A 27,234-nucleotide genomic window follows, 5' to 3' on the forward strand; every position below is an offset into this window, starting at 1 on the left:
CCCATGCTGTGAAAATCCCCAGCTTGAGAACTATTTGAGGTTCTTCCTCACCCCTTTCTGTTCCTTCTTCCCGATCATTCAACTAATATGCCATGACTCTGCAAAACCGAAGCTGTTCTTGCCACTTCCCTGTAGGTGCTGTCCCTCTCCAGTTCTTTGCCCCTGCCTGTTCCTCTGTTAGCTCTGCTAATAGTTTCTCCTGAATGAATCCCTCATCACCTAATTACCTATAGGTTTGGCCCTGTTTCTCTCAGTGCTCGGGCCTTTGGGCCCTTGCTTATCCCCTGATCCCTTTTGTGGGAGAATGGAGGAGAAAGAAAATAAGGTTGTCTGGGGGAGCCAGATGAAGGGCTTTGAAGCTGGTGAACAAGAATGTGTTTACCTTCTCTCCCTTGTGACCAGTCCTTCAGCCCCTAGATAAATTCATCACAAGTTTTCTGGGGAAGATTCATCATCGCCCTAGTCCTGCACATCTGGTGTTTTGCTGAGTTCTGCTTTTTGAAAATTCTTTAGCCTATCTACTACATTTCACCCTTTCTTCTCCATCCCAGTGGCTGTAGCTAAAGTTCACTCTGTAGTTATTTCCTCCCTTGATTGTGGGACCTTCATGTCGACAGCCATCTCTTCCCGTTGTTCCTCCCAATACAGTCCCTGCTCTGTCTGCCCAGGAAGGCCTCACTCATTCCACAAACACTGAATGAGCCCTCATCGTGCACCAGGCTGTTCTTCCTCCCCTTGTGTGTAGTCCTCTAGACAGTCACCTTCTGGTAGATTTGTGGGAGTGCTAGACCTGAGTAGCCAGCCAACTATCACCTACAAATGTCCCCACCTCTCTAGTTGTTCTTCCAACACCTGGCCCTGTCACTCATTATCATCACTTTGCCTGGCCTGTAGGTTTTTGTGTTTGTGCCTCTGGGCCCAGGGAGAGCATCATCTGTGCATCTTACTCCAGCCCTGACTGCATATTGCTTTAAGATCTTTCATTCTTCTGAATTCTGAGGCAATCTTTATTTATTTTATCCTGTTTCTGGGGATCCTACACAGTTAGGACTGCAGGAAATATTTGATCACCTTGGAAATTTGCATTTACCTAGAGAACTGGGACAGAAAGAAATCAAGCCACATCTGAATTCCAACAGACTGAGGTCAAGCAAGGATGAAAAAGCTAGACCAAAGGGAGGGTCTTACATGTGGAAATTGGTTTCTAAAAGCTCAAAGATTTTTTGTTTGGCCAAATAATTTTTTTATTTACTTTTTTCACATATCATGATAAATAACTAACTTCAACCTACATGTTTTGGACAGAAACAACCTGGCAGAAACAGAGCGGTTATTCATAATGTTATGCACATAGACATGGAGAGAACTTGAACAATGTGCTTGTGTTTGAGTGTGTCCTTTGTGGTGATGGTGGCAGGGGGGACGGTCAGTGAATGGAAATATGCCGCTGAGGTTCTATGCAAAGTTGGATAGCCATGTTCACAGGATGATCTGCGAAGCATGGAGAATGCCGTCTTACTCCCCAAATATCTTCGTATAATTCAGCTTAGTGCATGCACTGCAAGTACTGCAACATTATTTCCAATTCTGGGAACCCAGTTATTGCCTCATGATTTTATTGTTTCCCTCACCAGGTAGAACAGGAGAGGGTGCTCATGGAGCCTGGGGAGGGGGAAGAGCAGGCCCCAAAGGAGTGCTCTGTGGGCCAACTTCATATCTCTTCCCATTGTGTCTAGGTCATGATGCCCATTCTAACAGGGGAGGAACAGAGAACAAGGAGTTTATGGGCTGCCCCAGACTTCTCAACAGCCATTCATTCCTTACTCGTACATGTGTGTTATTTATGCCTTTTCTATTCCAGAAAAAGCTGTAATTGAGCAACTTGGTTTTCTGTCACAGTTTTCTTTTTCCTTGGCCCTTGACACCTAAGAGACCTATGCATCCCTTTGGATATTGAATTATGTCTCTCAGGTTGGGTTCCTTTAATTATGGGAGAAGAGATGACTTAGGCCCAAACATGATGCTTTAATCAATACTGGAATACTTAGCAGTCCTTTGTCTGGCCCCTCAAGAGACTGCAGGTTAGCCCAGGAGTGTGTCAGGAGAGTTCTGAGCTGGCAGCCTCTTCCAAAAAGGTTAAAAGCCTAGTCACAAATGTGAGTGGTCCTTGCAGCAGCACTTCAGCAAGACACTGCAGGATTTGTTCTCTCTTGCCTCCCCATGCTCATGTGGGCTGGGGGTTTGGGCCTCAGCACAAAGGCAGCATTTGTGGACGTTGGGGAGGGACAGCCCAACTGCACGGCACTCTGTCTGCTTCTCACCAGGAAGGTTAGCACTGCTGGTAGACACAAGCACAGATGTCTGGATCCCTCTGGGCCTATAAATCCCCTCCCTGGCCTGCCTGAGAGGAAATCTGGCCCAGCTGTGAAAGGGGCCAGCAGTACTCTGGTGCGGAGGACAGCAAGCTCGCCTGGGGCCAGCTGCTCACTGGGCCCTGCCTCTCCCCGCTCACAGATGGTGCACGGCCGGTGGACTCATTTGAGTCGAGTCCAGCACATAATGTGATGTAGCCCTTCACTCTCTTTGGACATGGACTCTTTTTTTTCCCACTATAAAAGTATATGTTCATTATAGAAAAATACAGAAAAGGAGAATGAGAAAAGAACACACAAAGCCTTCCACTCCCAAATAACCCCTGTTAATATTTTAATAATTTCCTTCCAGTATTATTCTAGGTGTAGGTACATAACTTGCATGCCCTGAGCCTAATTTTGGGTTACTTGCAGTCTGTCCAGCCTTACCTCTGTGTGACTGTTCACTGTGGAGTTAAAGGCTCCCACAGTGACGGTGGATGATCAGTTTCTCGCATCTCTATCGGTCTCGGCCTCACATATTTCCAAGTTATGGAGCTATCTTCGCCATTATCACCGTTATAGCCTGCTGGAGGAGTTGCACCTTTCACTAATGTTAAACGTCTCTGTTTATTTCTTTTTAATGCCTTGGATTTTGTCTTTTATTTTTTTGTATTTTGCTTAGTGTGTTTTGTTCTCTCTATTTTCATCTTCCCTTTGTCATCCTCCGTTTAGCTGGATGAGAAGTTTTTATCTAGCCTAGGGGAAGTATTATATCACAGTTATTCTTGGAAAATATGATTTTTATGGACTGTGTATATATTATTTCAATGCGCTGATGTGATTTGTTTTACATAACCAGTCACGTATTAATGGATATTTAGGCTGTGAATACTTTTATATTAAGTAACTTGATGTTGAATGGCTTTTGAAGACATTTGTCCTATTTTGCTGTTAATGTTTGTTTTTTGGTGGCTGGCAGGTACAGGGATCCAAACCCTTAACCTTGGTGTTGTAACACTGTACTCTAACCAACTAAGCTAACCAGCCAGCCCCTTGGCCTTTTTCTTTTTTTTAAGTATCTTCTATTGTGCTTTCTTTTCTGATTGTACAGTATAGGAAAAAAACAGGAACATCAAATTCTTAATAGTGGTTATCTCTTAGGAATACAATTATAAGAGACTTTTATAGTTATTTTGTTTTCTATTTTGTGTTCTTTTTTTCCCCATAATAATTGCACATGTGTAGAGAATAAATAAATGCACTAAGTACTATTGACTTTTTTCCATTATATATTTCTATTATACCTGAATTTTTAAAAATAATTATATATTTCCTTTGCAACCAGGTAAAAATAAATAAGATTTGGAAATCTTATATGATAAAATATACTAGAAAGAGAGAGAGTACACATGCTTAGTAATGGCCTAGGAGGGTCAAGGCTGCCTGGCAAGGGTGGAGGGAATTGTGTTGGGCCTGGAATGGTTCAGAGATGATGAGGATGAAAGGGAGAAAGGGCATTTCAGGTTTGAGAAAGGAATAAAAGAAGACTGATACCATTTAGATATGAGAAATAAGTAGGAAGATTACCCAGACATATGCACTTAATTTCCATGTCTGGCAATCATGATTTTCTTCTCCAAGGACCTCAAACTTATTCCCTTGGTCAGAAGTCATAAACTTCCTATGACTGACAAAAGTCTTTGTTACCTAGTTTGACAGATATGGAGATGACCTTGGTGTGTTGGGGGTGTTGGGGGTGGGAGGAGTGTGCATACATACGCACTTATATGTGTTGGGGGAAGCAACCAGAAACCAGACTACCTTTCAGTCTAGAAGGTAAGAGTGTAGCTGAGAAGGGACCTGAATTCCTGATTATCTGCTGTTCTTTCATATTCCTGGAGTAATGGTAGGCCATTGTAGGTAGTTGATTGTTGTAATTTACAGCTTGTCATTTTTATTTAGTAATAACTCACATTAGTTGAGTATCTACAATGAGCCAGGTTCTGTACAAAGTACTTTATGTTCATGGCTTCTTGTCATCTCCTCCAAAACTCTGCAAGATAGGACTAATCACCACTTTATAAGGAGAGACCTGAAGGTAACATAGCCAGTAAGTACTGGAGCTGGGATTCTGTAGGGTGTTCAGAATGTGTCTCCTGTGATAGGCTTCTTGCAAAAAGCCAAAGATTGGTCATAAGAAAGCCTGCAGTTTATCAGATCTAAAGGTACTTGCCAGACTTTTGAGCTGGAGCATCCATCTCGCTGCTGTTCCTTACTCTTTGTTCGCCTTCTGTGACAGGGAGAACTGTAGGGTGTTCAGAATGTGTCTCCTGTGATAGGCTTCTTGCAAAAAGCCAAAGATTGGTCATAAGAAAGCCTACAGTTTATCAGATCTAAAGGTACTTGCCAGACTTTCGAGCTGGAGCATCCATCTCGCTGCTGTTCCTTACTCTTTGTTCGCCTTCTGTGACAGGGAGACTCATCATTTCCATTTCAGCTCCTGGAATAATTTGTCGTTGATGTTATCATGCAAAAATACATTTTATGGTGCCAGATGAAAATGGCTGGGCTGCTGCCCCAAGCCTCTGGAAGGCTTCCTAATTTTTGGCTTTCACCAAGCAAATTGTATAATATTTTCTCCACACCTAAACCAAATATTTGCTTCAGCCTTCCATTCATTCTATTCACAATATCTCCCAGCTACAGAAAGGTTTTTCCTTGCACTGGGTCTTTGAGGTTTGACTTTTATTGATTATGAATTAATTAGGTGCCCTTTTAACAAGTTTTTAATATGCATTAATCTGAACCAGATTCTATATATGTGATTTCATGTTTATAGTGCTACTTCTAACTCAAGTGTTCATGATCATGCACATTTGTCAACTGATTTTTTTTTTCTTAGTTAATATCTCCGTTAATATCTCCTCATTACAGAAAGTCTGGAAAATATAGAGAATTATGAAGATGAAAATTGAAATGATCCATAGTCCCACTATCTAGGGGTATAACCACTGTTAACATTATTTGGTACTTTAAATTGGGAACTTTCTTCTCTCACTTAACTCTACATATGAGGTTTTCCCTTTATCATTAAGCTTTTCTCAAAAAGAATGTTTTTAACAGCCATGTGATAGTCCATTTTATAGTTCACTGTAGTTTAACTAATCACTATTGTTGGCCATTTTAGGCTGTTGCCACAGCTTTTACTTTTATAAATAACACTGTCCTGCTGATGGTTTTTTTCTCCCCCTACAAATAATCCTAATGGAGGGCCCTCCAAGAGCTCTCTGGTCCAAGTAGTTCAAAGTTGTGTCTGCTGTTTGCAAATGAATGAAAGCCTACAGACAGGCACTAATGGTGGCAGTACAGTCAATGGTGTAACATCTCCTGCGACCAAGTTCCAGGCACTTGGCTAAGCCTTTGACATACTTTATCATAGCCAGTCCTCACTACAACTTTATGAGGTACTTATTATTATGCCCCTTTTACAGATGAGGAAACAGACCCAGAGAGATGACCTTTTCCAAAGTCCCTCAGCCATCAAGCTGTCTTAAAGTTGCGTCTGTTTTACTCCAAAGCCTGTGTTCTTAACCCAAACCTGTGTTTTGAAGTCGAACAACTGGATTCAGTTCCTTTTCCAACACTTAATCTTGTGCCAGGCACTTTATCCTCTGGTCCTTGAATTTCTCACCTATTAAAAGGGGAAAAATACAGGAATCTGCCTAGTGCCTCTCCTAGGATTAGCATGAGGCTCGAATGTGATGGAGGCCACCCAGCTGGGAAGTGTTACTTCTCACTTGAAGTTAATTCTCCAATCAAGCCTCCTGGGAGACTACTCCAGGATGCTGTTGGAGAATATTTTCCCATCCCAGCCATAACCATTGTACGTTTTGGTTTCACCCATGGCAGTGGCAACATAGGAACGTGTTTTCCTCTTACAGCCCACCACCCAAAAAAACCTCCAGTCTATTTAATAATACACCATCTGCTACAAAATAGCAATAAACTCAGAGTGGTAAGTGTGGAGAATTTCCCTGGCTTCAATTCTCTTTATTGGAGCATATTATCTTTGGTCGTGAAAACCTTCTGTTTTTTGGAAAAGGGTGAGGGAGCACCCCGCTGAACAGGAGGCATTAACAAATTAAATCTGTCCCACCATGTCTAGCTGCTGGGTTTACATTTCCTCTGACACATGTAAAGGGGCCTCCTTTTCCCACCCAACAGACAGTCCTCTTTGCACCTGCAGCATCTTTTCTGCATACCCAGCTTAGGCATAAACAGGAGCACCCATTTCCTAAATCTCCATTATCTGTGTCTGTTATGGCCATTGTTGTTTTAGCTGCCAGCAACTATGAGCTTTGGGTTTTTGGCTCATTTGCTAAGCCAAATTCCCACATGGAAACTTGCTTATCCTGGAACATTTTTTATTTCAGTCCCAGAATCCCCACAGCCGTGAGGGGGGCATCAATGTACATGTTTCTGTTTTTATGTGGTCCTTCCCAAGGTCAGGTCCCTCACTTTGAGGTGGACCATTGTTTCTCACCCCAGGGGACATTTGGCAATGTCTGGAGATGTTTTGGCAGTCACAGCTGTTGTGGGGGTGCTACTAGCACTTAGTGGTGAGAGGCCACAGATGCCACTAAACATCCTACAATGCATAGCACGGCCCCCACAATAAAGAATTTTTTAGTCCAAAATGTTAGTGGTGGCAAGGTTGAGAAACCCTTCTACAGACTAAGAAGTAGCTTAAAACTCGTCTACTTGGGTGCATGCACCCCACCACACTAGATTAAGCAGAGTAGGATATTGGTTAAAAATTGGGGAGTTAGTCCTGAAAAAGACCAGACCTGGATTGCCATTCTGAGTTCCCCACTGATGATCTGGGTTTAAATTCTGGAGCACCACTCATTAGCTGCAAAGTGTCATCTTCTGTGAGCCTAAAGTTTCTACATCTGTAAAATGGAGGGAAGAATCTTTACTTCTAGGGTATAGCAGGGCTGTAAAGTTCCCCTCACCGTGCCCAGCACCTAGCAGCATACAATTCATTCATTAAGCAAAAGTTGCTGAGGTCCCACGATGTGCCGGTTGCTAATGAGTCCATCCGCGAACAGAGCATAGAGATATCCCTTCTTCCAAGGAGGTTACCTTTTATTGGGAGGAAACAGACATGTCAGAGATAAACAGATCTGTAAATGAGATCATAGGGCACATGTAGAAAAAATAAAGCAGGGAGGAGGAGGGGCAGTGGTGGGGACACTGGAAGGGATGTGGCTGCTCTCTCTCAAGAAGCACCCTCTTCCTTGAGTTTTTTCTTCTAGCAATAGTCACATGCCCCTCCTCCCAATCCCAATCCTCTCATATTATCATCCCCAGTTGTACTGATGACTGGTAAGGTTGAAGCTCATGTCATGTGGACACCTGCCTGTGGCTGAGGCACTGTCCCCAGAGGAGACCAGCAACTGTCCCTCTTCCCCAGGGCCAGTCAGCTGCTGACCACACATCTGACTGGCTTGCTTTATTCCTCCTTTGGAATTCTTCCTTTCACCATCCTCCCCCCTGCTGAGTGGAGTAAGAAAAAAAAAGTTCGTTTTCATCCAGTCTAACTAAGGGTGTAAATCTGAAGTTTGGTCAAAGATGAGTCAGTATTCCTAAAACTGAGCAAACTAAATGTCTCTCTAACTAGAATTAAATTCCTAGAAGACAGGAGCTGGATCCAGTTTTATTGAATCCTCCTCACAGTGCATGATTTGCATGTCAACAACAGGTGCAGTCTCCATTGTGAGCTCAGGCTTTGAAACCAAACAGATCTGATTTTGAGTCCTACTTGGGCAAGTGCCTTAGCCTTCCTGAGCTTCAGTTTCCTCCTCAGTAAATGGAAATAAACCCCCAGGTTGCAGGGTGGTTGTGAGGATCAGGGAGAACAAATCAGAAGAGCCAAGCAGGTACATAAAGGACCCTCTGTGATATCTCCCATGGTACCCTAAGCCCAGCATTCACTAAGGAAACACAAAATGCAGAATCCTTTGTGATAGCACTAAGTGTAGCTCACCATTCTTTCTCTCCACATGCTGCAACAAAAGAAAATCTCCACCTCTCTGGGAAATTTTTCAATAAATGCATAAAAATGTGCTCAATCTTACATCCAAAATATGAAACTGAATTTAAGGTATAGTTGCTTTGCCTATCAGATAATACCTTGTTGATCAGAGTATGAATAAAGTACATTATCACACACCTGAGAATATAAAGTTGAACTGCCTGTCTGAAGGTCAATTTGGCAGTACATATCAAATATTAAAATGTTGATACTTCTTAGACCAAGGAATTCTCTTTAAGGAATCTGCCTTATAGAAATATCAGCACAAATACACAAAGTGTGTTCACCAAGGCACTTTTTGTAATAGCCAGATGCTGGAAACAATTTTGATGTTCATCGCTTGGGGGTTAATTAAATCAGTGTGGTCCATCCAAGCCATGGGATACTAACTCTGCAGCCATTAAAAAGGATAAGTGACTTTAGGGTGATGGAAATGTTTTGGAACTAGATAGAGGTTGTAGTTGCACAACATTGTGAATGTACTAAATGCCACTGAATTGTTCACTTTAAAAATGGTAAATTTTGTGTTACATGAATTTCACTGCAGTAAAATTTTTTTAAAGAGTGAGTCTTATGTACTAACATGGAAAGATATTATTGAGTAAAAAGAGAAAACATTCTGTTTTCTGTTTATGTTAGCAAATGCTTAGAAAAAGTTTGGGAAGATCTAGAACAAACTTAATAGTGATTACTTCTAGGAAGTAGATTTGGGAAAATGAGGGAATTTGTACTTAATTTTATACACTTTTGTAATGTATAAAAATGTATAGTTAACATAAATTACTTGCACACTAGTAGAGGGAGTTTGAAGTTGGTCAAGGACTGAAAGTGTAACAAGGTGGCAGTTGATTGTCTCAAGTGAAAGTAGAAAATGTGTTTCAGTTTGAATTTTCTTTTTTGTGTATTTTCCTTTCTTTCTGCTCTTTAACTCCCACCTTGGCCGGCATCAGAACCGCAAACTGAGTTGAGGGAGTTATTTGATGACTCACTGGGCTTGTTTTGACCTCTTGGTGCCTGTGGCTAATTGATTCTGAGTGCCTGGGATCTGCATACATTTAGTTACTGGGTATTGTTTATAAGGGACGGTTTTTAGGAGATCACGAGGATTTGATATGCCATTAGTTAACTACACATTCGGTGCAAGTACTTTCTTGATCTCCTGCATAGGGCTGGTCCAGTGATCGTGAGCTCATTAATGAGCCTGGGAGCTTGCAGATGCCTGTGCCAGCCCAAGGAGTTTGTGTTGCTACTTGCAAACAGAGCTAGCTTCCTGCTTTTAGAAGCTTGTGGTAATAACCTGAAGCCCCTTGGAAGTTTCTTTTTTACGTTTTTCATTTATTCATTTTTCTTAAGTCATAAAAATGTGTAAAGTAAGACAGAAATCACCTATAATATCACCTTGAAAAAATAAAAGAATTTTATGATGTTCCTTCATATCTTTGCTCATGCGTATTTTTTTGCATAATTATAAAGTGTTCATATACAGAATTTTAAGACTGATTTTATTTTAAACTTAGATAGAAGGGGTTTTTAGCTGTTAAATTATCCCAGAATTGTCTCGATGGATACATAATATTCCATCCAGCAGGTACAGGTGACCCTTGAACAGTGCTGGGGTTAGGGGTGCCAAATCCCCTTCCCCTTCTCCCTGCAGTTGAAAATCTGAGAATAACTTTCGACCTCCCCCAAACTTAACTACCAATAGCTTACTGTTGACCAGAAGCCTTACTGATAATATAAACAGTTGATTAACACATATTCTGTATATGTATTGTATACTGTATTCTTACAATAAAGTAAGCTAGATAAAAGAAAATGTTGTTAAGCAAATCATAAGGAAGAGAAAATACATTTTTAAAACACTTAAATATATTTTAAATACATTGAAAAAAATCTGCATATAAGTGGACCCGCATAGTTCATACCCATGTTGATCAAGGGTTAACAGCAGTTATAACATATTTAACAATGCCCATATGTTGTCTTTTTTTTTTTTTAAAAGATGACCGGTAAGGGGATCTCAACCCTTGGCTTGGTGTTGTCAGCACCATGCTCAGCCATTGAGCTAACCAGCCATCCCTATATAGGATCCGAACCCGCGGCCTTGGTGTTATCAGCACCGCACTCTACCGAGTGAGCCACGGGGCGGCCTACAATGCCCATATGTTGAATAGGTCTCTTAAAATTTTTCTTTATGGGGCTGGCCCGTGGCTCACTCGGGAGAGTGTGGCGCTGATAACACCAAGGCCACGGGTTTGGATCCTATATAGGGTTGGCCAGTTTAGCTCACTGGCTGAGCATGATGCAGACAACACCAAGCCAAGGGGTGAGATCCCCTTACCGGTCATCTTTTTAAAAAAAAAAATTTTTTTTTCTTTATGGGCCGAGCCCGTGGTGCACTTGGGAGAGTGCGGCGCTGGGAGCGCAGCAGCGCTCCCGCCACGGGTTCAGATCCTATATAGGGATGACCAGTGCGCTCACAGCGCTCACTGGCAGAGCGCGGTGCGACCGGTCTCAAAAAGGACAAAAAAAAAAATTTTTTTTTTCTTTATTTTCTTGAATTTTTCTTTTGAATCTCAAAATAATTGGAAGCTACCTAAGAATGTCTTCCATGATGCCAGTTTACATGTCACATGCAAAACCAATTCCTTTCCTCAGCAAGTTTGTAGTTAAGAGTAGGGGATGAATAAGGTATAATAAAATGTGATCATTGCTGCATCAGAGATATGTCAAGTTGCTCTGGGAGAGAAGGATGGGAGAACATTGTCAAAGGCTTCCTACAGGAGATGCTCTTTGAGTTATATGCTGGGGACAGGAATTAGCCAGCTGTGAAATGCAAGAAACACATTCCAGGAAGAGAAGATAGCTTGAAGGAAGCACAGAGGGATGGTAAAGTGTGTTGCGTTTAGGGAAGAGCAGACAGTCTAGTATGGTTGGAGAACAGGGGACTCATTGGTGAGTGGCAGGATGCGATTCTAAATATGTGGACCATGGTCAGATTACATGAGGCCTTCTGTGCCAAGCTGAGGAGTTGGAACTTCACACCGAAGGCCACAGGGAGCCATGGCACAGAACACCTGCTAAATAAGAATGTGGTTTTTGAGCACTGTAATACCTCATTGCTTTGGTGAAATTTACAATAAGTGTGTTAAAATCTTCTAGGATGAAGACTAAAGATGCATGCATTAAGCTTTCTTCTGAGGATTTATATTTGTCATGAGAAAGCACCGTGGTAGTATATTTCAGCCACATGGGTGGATGGGTGGTTACACCATCCCAAAGTCTACTGGGGCCTCTTTGTAAAATAAGAAAATACCTCAGGGACAGGCATCATTTGCTGCCAAGAAGATATTTAGTATGTATATTAGTTGGGACTTTTTAAGTTGACAGAACCCCAACTCAGATAAGTGTAAACAGAAATGGGAATGTATTAGCCCATGTAACTAAATTTCTAAGGGTGGCTTTTCATGGCTTCAGGCACAGTGGGATCAGGGGCTCAAACAGCGTTGGTAAGCTTACTCCCTCTCTCCTGTAGCAGGTAGATTCTACTGTGCGGCCAAGGACAGTTAATGTAGGAAGCTCCTGCCTATGTTATCTCTTGAACTCATTGTCCCAAAGGAATAAAGACTCTTTCCCTCTTTCTCCTATTAGTCTCAGCAGATTTCCAGGAATCACATACCCATCCCTGAATCAGGATGGTGGAATGTTCTTATTGGTCAGGTCTGGAGGAGCCCACCCAAACTGTGTGAAATGGGATACCCAAAGATGGTGAGATCCCATTCTTAGAAGGAGGAGAGTAGGAGTATAGGACAAATGTTTCAAAACAAAACAAAACAATAGGCTATCTGCTACTGTTATCCCTTCTTCTGAAAAGCGGAGATGTCCACTGGAAAAAATAGAGCTCATGGCTTATCTGAGAGCTGCCTTCATGCGTGAGTATGGCCTGACATATTCTCTTGCTGCAGTACGCTTAGTATCCAGGGCACACAGAACAGACACTCCCAGCACATGTGCAAAAGCAGCCTCCTGTCCAATTTTCCTTAGCACACGGGTTCAAGACAATGCCCAGCTTCCCAAAAGACTTTTGGCAATGTCCTCTCTTTCTTGCGCCTGTATGATTTATGTTCTTTCAGCAACAGGAAGCTGCTCAAAGGATCCACCCAGTCCCGCTGCTGCCTCCTTGACGGTTTGTTTTTCTCATTGTTTAGCGCTCCATTAGCTTCCGCAGTGAGAGTCGCCCTGACATCCTCGCACCCAGGCCCTGGTCCAGAAATGCCGCCCCCTCAAGCACGAAGCGGAGAGACAGCAAGCTTTGGAGTGAGACCTTTGATGTGTGCGTCAATCAGATGCTTACATCCAAGGAAATCAAACGTCAGGAGGTAGGCTCTGGGACCTTAGAAGGTGGCCATGTGTCTGGAACAGAGGTGCACTACAGGCCAGAGCCACACTGGGTTCTGTGCCTCTGTGCTTCTACCTCCAAATCAACTCTTTGTTGTATTTGTAGGAGGAGGACAGATGAGGGTGTCAGGCTTCGTGGAAGGAACTGAGAAATCAGCATCCAGCTGGGTGGGTGTGACCCCCCACTTTAAAAAGAAATGGATGTGAAAATCTGAATTTGCAAGATGAAGCCAAATGTCTAGGATTGTGAAGTTCACAAAAATAATCATTTTAGTTATATTTTGATAGCAACTTCTATAATATTTTAAATATTCAGTTTATGTTATTTTGATTCAGCTTTGTGGAAAGCTTCTTTTCTATGGAGTGCAGTTCATTTCATTCCCTGTAAGTTTTCTGCATCAGTAGCCCTAAATGTCGGTAATAATATTACCCTTTATGGAAGGCTTGTTTCAGGGCTTGTGCCAGGCTGTGCTAAGCATTTCATATGTGCATTGTCTAGTGAGATCCTTGGAGTATCTATTTTGTGAAGAACCTGACACTGGCAAAAGGGGTACTTGAAATTTTTCTGGGTTCTTTGACTCAGCAGTTCTTTTCTAGGAATTTATCTGCCAGGCCTATTTGTGCACAGGTTAAAAGATCTATGTGCAAGATTATTTATCACAGTAAAGAGCCTGAACAGCTATTACTAGAAACTGGTTAAATAATGAGTGTCCAAACATGAAATACTGTGTAGCTGTAGAAACACATGAAGAAGTGCTGATATGTGCATATGGCTAAGAGGATAAAGCAAGGCACAAAATAGGGTGTACAGTATGCTATAATTAATATAAAAACAGAAGGAAAAATGAATGGTGTGTGTGTGTGTGTGTGTGTGTGTGTGTGTGAACAACGTGCACTGAAAAAAATCCTGGGGAGAAATATGACAGAGTCAGGATTTGAACCCAGGTCCTGTTCTACTCCCGAGCCCATGGTCTATTTCCTATTGTGGGGTTCTGAGATTTTCCTCTCCTGGGGGCCACATTTGGTCAGTCAGACAGTCAGGTCTGTGCAAGTGAACTCTAGTAAAACATGTACAAGGAAATCTGAAGAAGGTCCATGTAAAGGTTAGGTAAGTATTAAGCCAATCCAATTCCTGTTTTTTTTTTTTTTTTCTTTTTTGTCTCTTTTTTACCGACCGGTAACGGGATTGCAACCCTCAGTGTCGCACCCGTACCGGGAACCAGCAACGGGATCGTAACCCTCGGTGTTGCGCCCGCACCACGCTCAGCCAGTGAGCGGGAACCGGTCTCCACATGGGATCCGAACCCTCAGCGGGAGCACCGCCACACTCCCAAGCGGCGCACTCTCCAGTGCGCCACCAGGCCGGCCCCAATTCCTGGTTTTGATAATGCACTATAGTAATGTAAAATGGCACCATTGGGGGCAGCTGGGTGATGGGTCCACAGGACCTCTCTGTACTATTTTTGCAACTTCCCATGTAAGTCTATATAATTATCTCAAAATAAAAAGGTAAATAAAATAGAGTGCTATGAGGCCATGACATGGACGCTTTTCTGGGCCTTGAGAGGGATCGCCGTGCACTGCCCTCCAGCCTGGGGTTGGGCCTCCACCTGCATTGTCCTCTAGGCCACCAACCCCAGGATGGAGGGTGTACCTGGAGCCTGCTCATGCCTTCCCTCTAGCCTGAAAGAAATCATCACAAATTTGCAGTCCTTTAACAATGTAATGTTTGTTAGTAGTTTAAACTCCCAGATGAGAGTGAGAGTGTTCTGCACATCAGAGCTGTTTATACTATGATGGCTTAATAGAGCCAAATTAGAAACGGTCCATTTACACACTCTTCCACACAGCCGGCTCCTATCATTTTATTTATTATACCTTGTGGGGCTGAGAAGTAATTTAGAATGAATTAACTTCACCAGATTTTATTTAGAGTGATAAAATGTTGCATTCTTCCTACAATCGCATCCTCAAGAGAAGTGAATTGTAGGAATAAAGCTTTCTGCTGAGATTCACCTTCTGTTGAGTAGGAGGAAGACAAACTGTGGTGGCCCAGTTAATAATTCTGCCGTGTCCATTATGGAGAAGAGACCCTGAATCACTTCTTATGATTGCCACTCACAACAAGAGTGCAGAATCCATGGCTCAAACTGTAATTATTTTACCTAAAACAGTTCCTTCTTGTTCAATTGCATCAAAGTTCTGTAACATGAAAGATGACTTCTTGGATTGGAAATTTATGTGAAAACTCTCCCACAAACAGAGAAGCACATTATGCAGAAGTTTTGCAAAATCTTTTCTTTGCAGGTTTTAGCCACTACATGCATTTGCTTCAGATTAACTTAATTTTTTGAGAATACTTTTAGTATACTTAGATATGTAGATTTGGGCCTTTGAGTGCTAGAACTGGTGCTGTTTGAATTTGGTCTCATAAATGGAGAGTTTGGTGAATATGTTTTATCTTTCCTTGCAGGCAATCTTTGAGCTTTCCCAAGGAGAAGAAGACTTGATAGAAGACTTGAAATTAGCAAAAAAGGTAAATTTGAATCTAGCAGGCATTTGAGTCATCTCATATTTTTTTTCTCTGAGTAATTTCATAACCTGAAAGTGGTGCTTAATGAGCACCCTCTTTTTGACTAAGACAGGTCATCAAAAATTGAGAAGAACCTGCTACCAAAACACAAGCAGTGGGGAAAATGCCTCAAAAAAGAAGTCAGAATAGCTCTCTGGACCTGGCTCTTTTAAGGGTTCATCTTTGCATGTCTCTAACGCACCTCAAAGAATACTTCAGTGTAAATCAGAAAGTGGCAAAGGAGGCCTGGCTTTATGTATACTTCCTTGTCTTAGAAGTCTCACGTGCAGGGCCTCCTTGTCCATGGGAGAGGATGTATGGATGTCTGAGACTGGAACTGTGTATTGGAAATAAAGTCATTTGAATCTCAAAAGTGGATAAAAGTGGTGAAGTGAGGCAATTGCATGCTATCATGTAAGTTAGGATCTTAAATATGGAAACTTGTTTTCTAATCGTTGTGCATGGGGAGGGGAAGGAAACCCAAGCCTTGTAACCTGTATATTCTTGACAACAAACCTTCCTCAAAAACCTTTCCATTCCAGCAACCCCCAGGCTTGCAGGCTAAAATCCAGATTCCTTCACCTGATATTCACAGCCTCCTCAAAGAATCACACGGTTAGAAGGATGCCTCCCTTCTTTTAAGGGTGTTTAGTCCAACTTTATACTAGTATGAAGTCCCACCTCTAGCATTCCTAAGAGATGGCCATCCATCCAAACTTTGCTTGGATGCATCCAAGAAACTGAGTTTTAGGCAGGGCTGGAGGAGAAGGAGATCAGAGAGGACAAAGAAAGTATTTACCTCTGGGAGTCATTGTGCTGGTCATATGTCTAACTCCCCTTTCGTGCATGGAGATTTCCCAAACCCACGCACCTTCCAATGTTTCACTGCCATCCTTTTGCTCATGGTGGTCCTATCTTCCTGGAAATCTTTCCCTTTCCCTTCTACTGTCCATATCCACCCATCACCAGGAACCAGCTCAAATTTTAATTCATTCTTCTACAATACTTATTACTTCATTCTCTGTGCCATGCAGCTCATCTTCAAAACCTCCCTCGACCACACCAGCTTTAGTTTTCTGACCCTTTAGAACAGTTATGTATGATACCTTTTTGCTATCATGTGATTGGTATCTTTCCTATTTTTTAATCTTAAACTATTTTTTAAGATATATTTGATTTTCCATACTTTTTATTTTATTTTTTTATGTTCCCAGTTAGCTTTATAAAACTCCTTGAAGACAGGGACTGTGTCATCTAAGTCTTTGTATTCTTTTTTGTATTATTTGTATTTTGTTGCAGTGCGCTGCGTATTCTTCTTTAATTATCTTTAATAAGAAGTGATAAGTTTGGGCCGGCCCGTGGCTCACTCGGGAGAGTGTGGTGCTGATAGCACCAGGGCCACGGGTTCGGATCCCATATAGGGATGGCTGGTTAGCCCACTGGGTGAGCGTGGTGCTGACAACACCAAGTCAAGGATTAAGGTCCCCTTACCGGTCATGTTTTGAAAAAACAACAACAACAAAAAAGAAGTGATAAGTTTGACAGTGGTTTTGCTCTCTTTGCTTCAAATCAACAGTAATGTATGCCAATCATCTTTTTTTGTTTATTTTAAATATGTTCTAATTGAAGAAGAACCTACTGGTACCTACTTTTAAACAAAGTAGGAGTTTTTCAAGCTGTAGGATCTTGTTGATTTTAAAACATTATAAGAATTGGGGCCGACCCGTGGCTCACTCGGGAGAGTTTGGTGCTGATAGCACCAGGGCCACGGGTTCGGATCCCATATAGGGATGGCCGGTTAGCTCACTGGGTGAGCATGGTGCTGACACCATCAAGTCAAGGGTTAAGATCCCCTTACCTGTCATCTTTTAAAAAAAAAAAAAACATTATAAGGATTGAATCTGCTCTACCCTTATGATTTGTGCTGTTTCCTAGATGTATGATATTCTAGAATGAAAAAGGTTTTGAAAAATCTACTTTGATTTATCAACAACCACAAAGACTCAAGGCAATGCTGGATTCTCCTCTCCTCCTGCCACACCTCTATGCTATTTCTTCAGTGTTATGGGAGAAGTTGTCAGGGAGAGCCAAATGTCTTATTATTGTATGGGATCTCTCGGGAGCCATTTACATAAACAGCTTGCTTCCTCTAATTTTAAATGTTTGCTTCTATCTCTTGCCCTTCTTGTGCAGGCCTATCATGACCCCATGTTGAAACTCTCCATCATGACAGAACAAGAGTTGAATCAGATTTTTGGAACACTGGACTCTCTCATTCCTCTACATGAAGGTATAATTTTGTTCTGAGGATGAGTCGTGATTCGTAGCCTTAATTGAGTTGTCTTATAACAAGTCAATGATTATGTAATAATGTGAATAACTCCAAACTGTCTTCCATTCCTTGAATACCTAACAAAATAAGCATTCTGTTTGTTTTTTGCCAGAGCTCCTTAGTCAGCTTCGAGATGTTCGGAAGCCTGATGGCTCTACTGAACATGTTGGTCCCATCCTCGTGGGTTGGGTAAGAAAAGTTCTTTGTTTTTAATTGAAGATAAATTTCAATAATAGATGGAGTTTCATTTTAGCTAGACTTTTTTTTTGGCAAACCTTGTTTTCACATCAGAAAAAATAAAATAGCAAATTCCTAATAAAATGTACACTTACACTTAGGCTTTATCTCTTCAAAGCATAAAAATATTTTTTTTCTTATTATAAATTTGCTACATTTAAGGGTAACATGGCCTTTTTGCAACCAAATAAGTAAAAGTACACAGGAAACTTTACTAGTTTCACATAAAATAAAACTAGTTAACATCTATTTAAGTCAATTACTAATATAATTATTACTATTTCTAGTCCAGTAAAAAATGATTGCCATATTCCTGTCCATCACCAAAAAAATATTTTCAGGCTATAAAAAAAAAAATCTCATGGTCAAAATGTAGTTTCATGAACAAGGTAATAAGTAAATATCGTTAATGTTAGCATATATATGATCCTAAATAACTTCTTCATAGGGGAGCTGGGTATGTGCTGACCTTTATCCCTATGTAAGCCATTCCCTTTCCTAATTAAACAAAGAAATTATCTGTAACCTTAGATTAGGAGGGTTATAAATTTATGGGCCTGGAACTGAATTTGTGTTTTATTGGGTGTATAATGTTGTTGTTCATTTGTTTAATTTAATTTAGATGAGGCCCACACTCTTTTGCTGCAGTCCCCACCACTCCCTTTTCTATACTCTATTTCCTTCTGTGAGTACTCAAGTGTTCCCCCCAAGCTCCCAGTGTTTTTCATTTGTTATGAAGCAGGTAATGAAAGAAGATTACTTTGATGACTTCTTCCAGGCAGAATTAGGTCTCTCATCTGTCCGACTCACAGTGTTCCAGAAAAATAGGGAGGAAGTGCCACAACAGCAAATATTAGAGGTCGTTTCACTGTTTGGAGAATGTTGTGAAGGTTATAAATCCTACCATTGTTATGTGAGTTCTCTTTAATAACATTTGTATTTTAACCTTCCTAAAACCTTCCTGTTCCCATGCCTTGATGCCATGTGCGTGTGCAGAAGTTTTATCGGTGGTTTCTTAACTTACACTTCTCAGTCACTGCCTTGATCAAGAAACTCTGAGGGTTTCATGACTTTGATAGCTTTAGTTCAGGATTCAATTTTATCACCAAGGCTAAAATATCCCAAGGGTATCTGAAAGGCAAGAAATCTTCTAAAATGAATAATTTAGAAAATGTGCCTTAATATTTCAGGAGAGGTCATTCGTCTTCTATTTTTGGCTTTCATTTTATTATGAGCCATGGTAGATATTTTAACTTCATTAGCCCACAAAGAAATTTCTCCAAAGAGAGCCAGCCAACTGGAGACAGAGAAGGTATAACAAGAAGAGAGGGTCTGCATCAGTATTTCTTAAACTTCCTGATTCTAGACTGCTGTGATTGGAGAAAAGAGGGCAGTGAGGCTGCCCTCCAGAATTAGCAGGATGACTTCTCTGTTTTTGATGAGACAGCAGTATAGAGCTCCATGGTTTCCTTAAACATCATATGCAAGGCCGGCCCATGGCTCACTCGGTAGAGTGCGGTGCTGATAACACCAAGGCCACGGGTTCGGATCCTATATAGGGATGGCCGGTTTGCTCACTGGCTGAGTGTGGTGCTGACAACACCAAGCCAAGGGTTCTGCCCTCCAGAATTAGCAGGATGACTTCTCTGTTTTTGATGAGACAGCAGTATAGAGCTCCATGGTTTCCTTAAACATCATATGCAAGGCCGGCCCATGGCTCACTCGGTAGAGTGCGGTGCTGATAACACCAAGGCCACGGGTTCGGATCCTATATAGGGATGGCCGGTTTGCTCACTGGCTGAGTGTGGTGCTGACAACACCAAGCCAAGGGTTAAGATCCCCTTACCGGTCATCTTTAAAAAAAAAAAAAAAAAAAAACATCATATGCAAATTGCCAATTCGTGCCAGAAGCAAAATTGTAGGAATTTGCCTTGTTATTAACTTTTTTCTGAAATAAACGTTTCTCACTTCTGTTGGGAAATTGTTTTGATCTGCGGGCAGCTTTTGCAGTCCTTTTCTGTAAATACTCAAAGGAAGTGTGACCATGCCTGTCCAGTGCTATCTGGACCCTTCAGGCATCAAATGGAGACTTGCAGCTTGAAAACAGCCTGAAATTGAACAACTGGCCTGTTGTTACGAGATGTCATGAGAAATGGCCCTTATTTATCAGGCCCGATGAGCTGTTAAATGTTTTCCCTCTTTTAACTGCAGATGTGTCTCTACTAGTGGGAACTGTAAACCAAGGGGTACATCTGTTTGAGTTCTGGTCTTTTTAACAGAAGAAAATAAACATCTTAGTGGACTTTGAATGAGAAAAGTCAGAGCCCGTTCGACCCATGAGAAATTGATTTATTTCCCCCCAAAGGAAAAAAGTGAAAAAACCCTTTTAAACAAGTGAGCCTCCCAAGTAGGACAGCCCTGGCCAGTCCTTTTGACCTTAGGATGAGTCAATTACTTTTAGTTTGAAGACCTTAAACAGAGTGGTTGCTTTTTTTTTCAGGGAACCACCCTGGTTACTGAGGATCAGTGTCCCCCCTCCGTAATGGGTCTGCCTGTTTGAATAAGCCTTCCCTATCTTAAAGAAACACCTTCCCAAGTGACTTATTTCAGTGATAACGTTTTTTCAGTAATAAAGTCATTTATAAGCTCTCCAAGGCAGCAAGTTCTTGTGTTAATTTGGGTTCTAATTAAATTTTAATTCCAAAGAGAGAGGCAGGGTACGTGGAAGCAAAAAAATTGAATCGTTCTGTCGCTTTTCTCAATGTTAGGGAGATAGAAAGAATTTCTAAAAAAAGTGAAAGAATTTTTCTTATAAATTCTCGATAGTCTATTTAAGGAGATGGCAAGTAGTTCAGAGCTTTGGGAGGAAAAGTTGGGCAAAAACAGGCATCAGGCTCCAGTTTTCCCTCCAGCTGAGCAAGTAGCTTTGCTTCTCTAAACCAGTTTCTCCAACAAAAATATTTCATGGATAAATAATAATAATAGCTAGTGCTTACTGATTCTCAACCAGGAGTTAAGCTCTGTGCTCTACATTTTACATGCTTTATCTCATTAAGGGAGAGGAGGACATTAGTATACGCATTTTGTAAGTGGGGGAAACTGAGGCTCAGAAGAGTCACTGACTTGCAGCTGTCCCAGTTAGACTTTGAACCTGATTCTCTCTGATTTCAGAGTGTGTCCTCTTAATCACTGCATTTTCACCTCTCATATTTTAAATAAGCAAGTGTGCATGTATTTGGGAACAAAGATGTATACCCTTTTCATCCCCTGTCTGGTTAAAGATCACTTTGGCCTTTTCTAGCCAGTTGCTAAACCAGACAGCCTTTCAGGTCATGCCCAGGAAATAAGCATCCTGTCAGGTGTGAAGCAGGCCCAGAGCTTGATTTGGTTGCCATGGTAGCAGGGGGCAGGATCAGAGAAAGTAATGGGCCATTGGACAGTGAGCAGCAGTGCAGTCAGGGTCCCTTGCTAGTTTACATCCGATGGTTGCTGCTGATTTGTTTCTCCAGAATGAAAGCATTGAGCATTTCCCAGTCTTTTAAAAAGGTGAGGAAGTGGAAATGAAATTAAGAGGACCTGAGGCCCATTTTAATTAACTCTGAAAATCTAAATTACAAGCCATAGCACCACATCAGGGGGGTGTATGTATATGTGAGAGAGAGAGAGAGAGAGTGTGTGTGTGTGTGTGTGTGTGTGTGTGTGTGTGTAAGTACCAATTATCATTACTTTGAAATATAAGGTTAAGGAAAGAATTTCTGCAGCTCTTTTTAACACAAGTAAAGGCTTTTTGTAACATGTAAGGAAGGTAGACATTTCCAAGGAATGTTAAGCTCATCAGTGAACTTTTAAAATATTACTTCCCTGGTATCTTTTTTTGTTTTAGTCACTGAGAAAATAATTTCAATAAAAGGAGTAAAAGCAGAAACAGTATATTTAAACTTTCAGATGCTGCTATACTTTATTTTTAAGCAATGTTCACAAACCATCAAATATTACCTAATCTTGTAACCGATCAAACATTCATTTATTTGTTCACTGGGAAAACAGACTTTGAGTGCTTGTTGTATAGTAAGTAGGCCCAGTGCAATGTACTGAAGATGCAGAAATGACTGTCTTGCCACTGTTTTGAACTGAGTTTCTCTACAGAGCAGGTGTCATGATGAATGCAGCTTCCTAGTCCAAGGGAGAGGAGCAAACACAGCTAGGGCATTGGCTGCATTTTATTGCCTTTGGTAACTTTCTGGAGGCTGGTAGCCCTTACATTAAGGATGCAGAGTCTCATGTGCCATTAAGAGGGAGGAGTAGAAAAGGGGGATGAGAAGCCCTCTTCCATTGAGTTTTTTGATGTGGTGTTTGCCCAATGTGACTGATGGGACATGTCAAGGAAATTCGTATTTCTCTGGAATGAAGGCAATGGAGTCAAAATGTTTCAAGGTTTTTAAGCTTAAATTGTTCGGTGCATGGTATTGTGATATTAACCATTAGGTATAGCCAAAAATCATTCCTGGTCTGTCAGAACTAATTTAAAAGATTTTTAGAGGGCCGGCCCGTGGCTCACTCGGGAGAGTGCGGTGCTGATAACACCAAGGCCCCGGGTTCGGATCCTATATAGGGATGGCCGGTTCGCTCACTGGCTGAGCGTGGTGCTGACAACACCAAGTCAAGGGTTAAGATCCCCTTACCGGTCATCTTTATAAAAAAAAAAAAAAAAGATTTTTATAAATGCTTCCTGCATCTGATTTTTTGACTAATCATACTTTGCTTTAGCTTCTTGAGGCCTTTTTTATAATTGGGCTGCCTTGGAATCAGGTAATCTTAAACTAATGTAGAGGTGCTTGCACCAAGTCATGCAAAGGGGATAGGCTATGGAGTCTGAGCTCTTGCTTTCTTTTGTGCCACTAAGTCTTCTAGATGGCTTTCTTACAAATAATTTTAAAATAAATGCCATTTTAAAAAGGAGATTATCATCTTATTGGATACTTCTGGAAGGTTAGGAAAATTCTGAATTGTATGCATGTGCAATAATTCTAGTTCTTTTGTTTCTAACTTAGATTGGCAGAAAATGCAAATAAAAGGGCTGGCCTGTGGCTCACTTGGGAGAGTGTGGTGCTGATAACACCAAGGCCACGGGTTCAGATCCCTATATAAGGATGGCCGGTTAGCTCACTTGGGAGAGCTTGGTGCTGACAACACCAAGTCAAGGGTTAAGATCCTCTTACCGGTCATCTTTTAGGAAAAACAGAAAAGAAGAAAATGCAAATAAATTATGATAGGAGTCTTTACAATCAAGAAAGTAAGTGTGCAACTAAGGAAATTACTTTGTGAAAGCAAACCAGAGCCTAAGAAAACTGTTGCTTGCTGTTTTGAAGATTCCACCACTTTCCTCCAGCCATGCAGATAAAGGAATGTTGGCCAGGCCTGGAGACCAGACTGGTGTTTATTCAGTCCCAGTGAGTGTGCTAGCTTGTAGCTTCAGACCTCAATATTTTGACACTCCAACCTTTTTGTTTCCTTCTTAGCTGCCTTGTCTCAGCTCCTACGACAGCTACTGCAGCAATCAAGTAGCCGCCAAAGCTCTGCTGGACCATAAAAAGCAAGATCACCGTGTCCAAGATTTCCTACAGCGATGTTTAGAATCCCCCTTTAGCCGCAAACTAGATCTCTGGAATTTCCTTGATATTCCAAGAAGCCGCCTGGTGAAATACCCTCTGCTTCTGCGAGAAATTTTGAGGCACACACCAAATGATAATCCAGATCAGCAGCACCTGGAAGAAGCTGTAAGTTTGTTTCTTTCTCCCTTCCCTTGTTATTTCCCCCAGAACGGCTAGTGGATTGGGTCAGTGGGTGAATGGAAGGGTCCCTGAGTACATGGGACTCAGGAATCTTGGGTTCCAGGCCTTTGACTACCATCAGCTGTGTTTTGATTTTGCAAGTCACTTCTGCTCTCTCTGTCTCCACTTCCTAACTTGTAAAATACAGTGTTTACATGAAACACACTCTAGGGTCCCTTTGGTTCTCTGAGTTCTTGCTTCTGTAAAGGTGACTCTAATCTGGTGTTAGAACTGCAGATTGTGAGGGTTAAGATCTCTGTGGAGATTTTAAATTGAATATCTTTGTTTAGTTAGTAAATGGGAGTTGTCTTTTAGCTTAGCCCCAAGCCCACTATGAAGTTGACGTCCATTTAAGGTCTGGCTCCTCTCAGCCCGCCATTGCCATGGGGTACCTAGTCCAACCTCCTGCTCACCAGTGGACTCCTCATTGAGCAAATATTTATTGGATGTGGACTGGGTGATTTGGGAAATATAGATCCTTCCCTAGCAACAATAGAAGACAAGGAAAAACGAAACGGGGTCCATATCATTAGAATATTTCAGATGGTGAGCATTCTACCCAGAGAGCTTGGTTTTAGTTGAGGTACCATGCGGGACAGGGCAGAGCGGATGGCAGGGAGGCCAGGGGAGCGAGTGGCCTGAACGACGATGTAACACGATGGACCAGACAGGATGTGCCTGGGGAAGATCATGGATCAGTCTGTTTGCAGGGCAGAGCGGATGGCAGGGAGGCCAGGGGAGCGAGTGGCCTGAATGACGATGTAACACGATGGACCAGACAGGATGTGCCTGGGGAAGATCATGGATCAGTCTGTTTGGGGTTGAGGATACTCTGAGAAAGTAGCAGGAGATATGGCAGAGGATGTGGGTTCAGATCTGGTTATAGAGGGTTTTAAATGTCATTCTGAGAAATTTGTCCTTTGTGTGTGATTAATTGAAGGTTTGTTTTTGTTTGTTTTCTAAGTAACTGGGCTCAGAGTTCAAATCCCAGCTCCATCACTTACAAGCTATGTAACTAATGTTGGACCTGTTACTCTCTGTAGAACAGGGGACCGAGGAGGAAGAATCTAGTGACAGGGAAGCAAGTTGGGAGGGTGCTACAGTGGTTCAAGTGTGAAGTCAGGTGGCACTGGAGATGGAGCCTAAGAGACCAATTCAAAGGACTCGTTCTCTTGATTTAATCTGAGACAGTAACAGAAGGAAGATATGCATAGGTAATTTGCAAATCAGAAGCCTCAAATCTGCTGAGCAAACTGCCTATCTCCTTCCAGAGAGGGATTAATCGTAATAAGTAGTAACAACAATTTCCTTGATAAAGTTTTTTGATATATTTCCTTGATATATATAATTTCCAAGTAATAACTGCTAACATTTATTGAGTAAATCAGCCTTATATAATTGCCTTATAGGTTATGTATCTCATTTAACCCTCATAACAACTTCAGAGATAGCTGTTCTTTTCCATATGAGACGTGGAGGGGTTAAAATAGCTTGCCCAGGTCCAGAGCCAGCAAGTGATGAAGTTGATGTTCAAAGCCTATCAGTGTAGGTTGCAACTGCTGTGCCTTTCCACTGCTTCATGATCCTATACGCTGCTGCTTCTTCAAGCCCCTGTTGTCTTTGGAATTAAAGAGAGCTGCCTTGTCACCAGGCTCTGTGGCGAGGCCTCATAGTGCAGAGCTGGGCCAGTGCCTCCATGTAGAATAGAGAAGAACAAGGAAGGACTCCTGATTCATGAGGTGTTCAGTGTGTCTGGCAGACTCAACACACACAGACCAGGCCTCCAATCCAGCGCAGATGGTGGGTCTGGAGCTGGCACTGGGGATGAAGCCACTTCACTTCATCATGTCTGGTTTTTTTACTGGGAAGAGTGCGAGAGAGTTGCCTCCTCTCCATATTTCATCCCAGCAAGTGTGTGGTCTGCAGGAATAAAAACAACAGGGAGCTCAAGCTACTCTAAATAATTACTTTTTTGAAGGCTTTCCTGAGTTTTACTGTAAAGATTTTTTATTTTTAATATGCAGCATGAATGAATACTGTTCTGTTTAAAAAAAAAAACCCATTGAGTTAATGTTTGAATTTAAAAACAGATAGGTAAGGATATGATTGTTTTGTTTTACTGTAAAGATTTTTTATTTTTAATATGCAGCATGAATGAATACTGTTCTGTTTAAAAAAAAACCCATTGAGTTAATGTTTGAATTTAAAAACAGATAGGTAAGGATATGATTGTTTGCAGTATGGAAGGATGTGCCATATCAGTTTCCCTAGTGCATAAAGTGTGAAGCCATTTTGAAAAGTGGAATCTGCACCTAATCCTAATTATTCAGGCAGATCTGTGCATGAAATACAGTATACTTGCATTGGAAAATGTCTGGAAAGCAAGTCTTTAAATGCCCATTTACACAGTATATACACAGAAATTTGTCTTCCTTCTTTTAAAAAGCCTTGGGGCTTTTGAAACCCCAGATGAGCAGAAATATTTAGCCCTATACTCTTGAGTGCATTGTGAATGTTTGATAAACATAAAATCCATAGTACCAATGTAGCTTGACTTATATATTCCCTAAATTTTCCCATCTGTGAAAAGGGAAAAATCAGAGAGCGCTAAGTAAATTGCTTCCACACCAAGGGAGTTGATTGCATTCAGTCCTATGATTACATTTTTAAAAAGGTCTTGCTTTAAATGCAGTGCATAAACTACCACAAATTATAATAATTTCTTAACAGCGTTTTGAGGGTTGATAGAAATTTCCCCCAAAAGAGAACTTCTTAAAGTAGGACTTTGGATATTCAGATATTCCGGAGAACTGGTTGTTTAACATTTTAAATTCTAGGGATTGTTTCAGCCAGAGAATGATCTTGCAGACCATCCCTTCCCCCTGCCCATCACTGTTTCCCAACTCATTTAAAAAAATTACTGAAATCTGTGAGAACAGGCCTGCTTTTGAGGCAACAGCAGTGAAGGCTGTTGATTCTTGATTCATGTCAGGAGCTGATGAGTAGGTGACATTGTGGCACAAGGGACCAGACAGGACTTTCAGACTGCACTTTGCGGATGATGATTCCAGCATGTGTGTTACCTATACTATTACCAAGTATCTCTCATCATCTCCCTTTACCTGTCCCTTCCTTCAGTTTGAACCCTGGTGAGAAATGTAACAATAAATTTAATTTAAATGTACAACGACCATGACTATTTGCTGTTGGCAACCTGCTCTATGTAACTTTATTCCTCCCTGAAATCCTGCAGAATAAATCTCTCTTAAGAACCAATGCAGATATAAGACCCTCATGATCTTTAGGTAGATATAAATACAAGACATTATTTTTATTTATAATATATATATATATATTTTTTTGGGCCGGCCCGTGGCTCACTCGGTAGAGTGCGGTGCTGATAACACCAAGGC

At 41.4% G+C, this 27,234-nt stretch overlaps 1 protein-coding gene across 7 annotated transcripts in view; it reads left to right on the plus strand.

The window, feature by feature from the left end:
- The window catches only part of LOC103603250 (rho guanine nucleotide exchange factor 3), a 152,492-nt gene that overhangs the window by 113,796 nt on the left and 11,462 nt on the right, over positions 1-27,234 (plus strand). For all 7 annotated transcript variants that reach the window (XR_551595.1, XM_008587745.1, XM_008587746.1 and 4 more), the window contains exons 3-7: positions 12,660-12,830; positions 15,323-15,385; positions 17,615-17,711; positions 17,866-17,942; positions 23,510-23,767. Coding sequence is in view for 6 of the 7 variants with exons in the window: in XM_008587743.1 (XP_008585965.1) it covers positions 12,660-12,830; positions 15,323-15,385; positions 17,615-17,711; positions 17,866-17,942; positions 23,510-23,767 (666 nt within the window). In the remaining variant the exon portion in view is untranslated. The remainder of the gene's footprint in view (positions 1-12,659; positions 12,831-15,322; positions 15,386-17,614; positions 17,712-17,865; positions 17,943-23,509; positions 23,768-27,234) is intronic.

This window comes from Galeopterus variegatus, unplaced genomic scaffold (genome assembly GCF_000696425.1).
Source record: "Galeopterus variegatus unplaced genomic scaffold, G_variegatus-3.0.2 Scaffold4521, whole genome shotgun sequence".
In the NCBI taxonomy this organism is placed as follows: domain Eukaryota; kingdom Metazoa; phylum Chordata; class Mammalia; order Dermoptera; family Cynocephalidae; genus Galeopterus; species Galeopterus variegatus.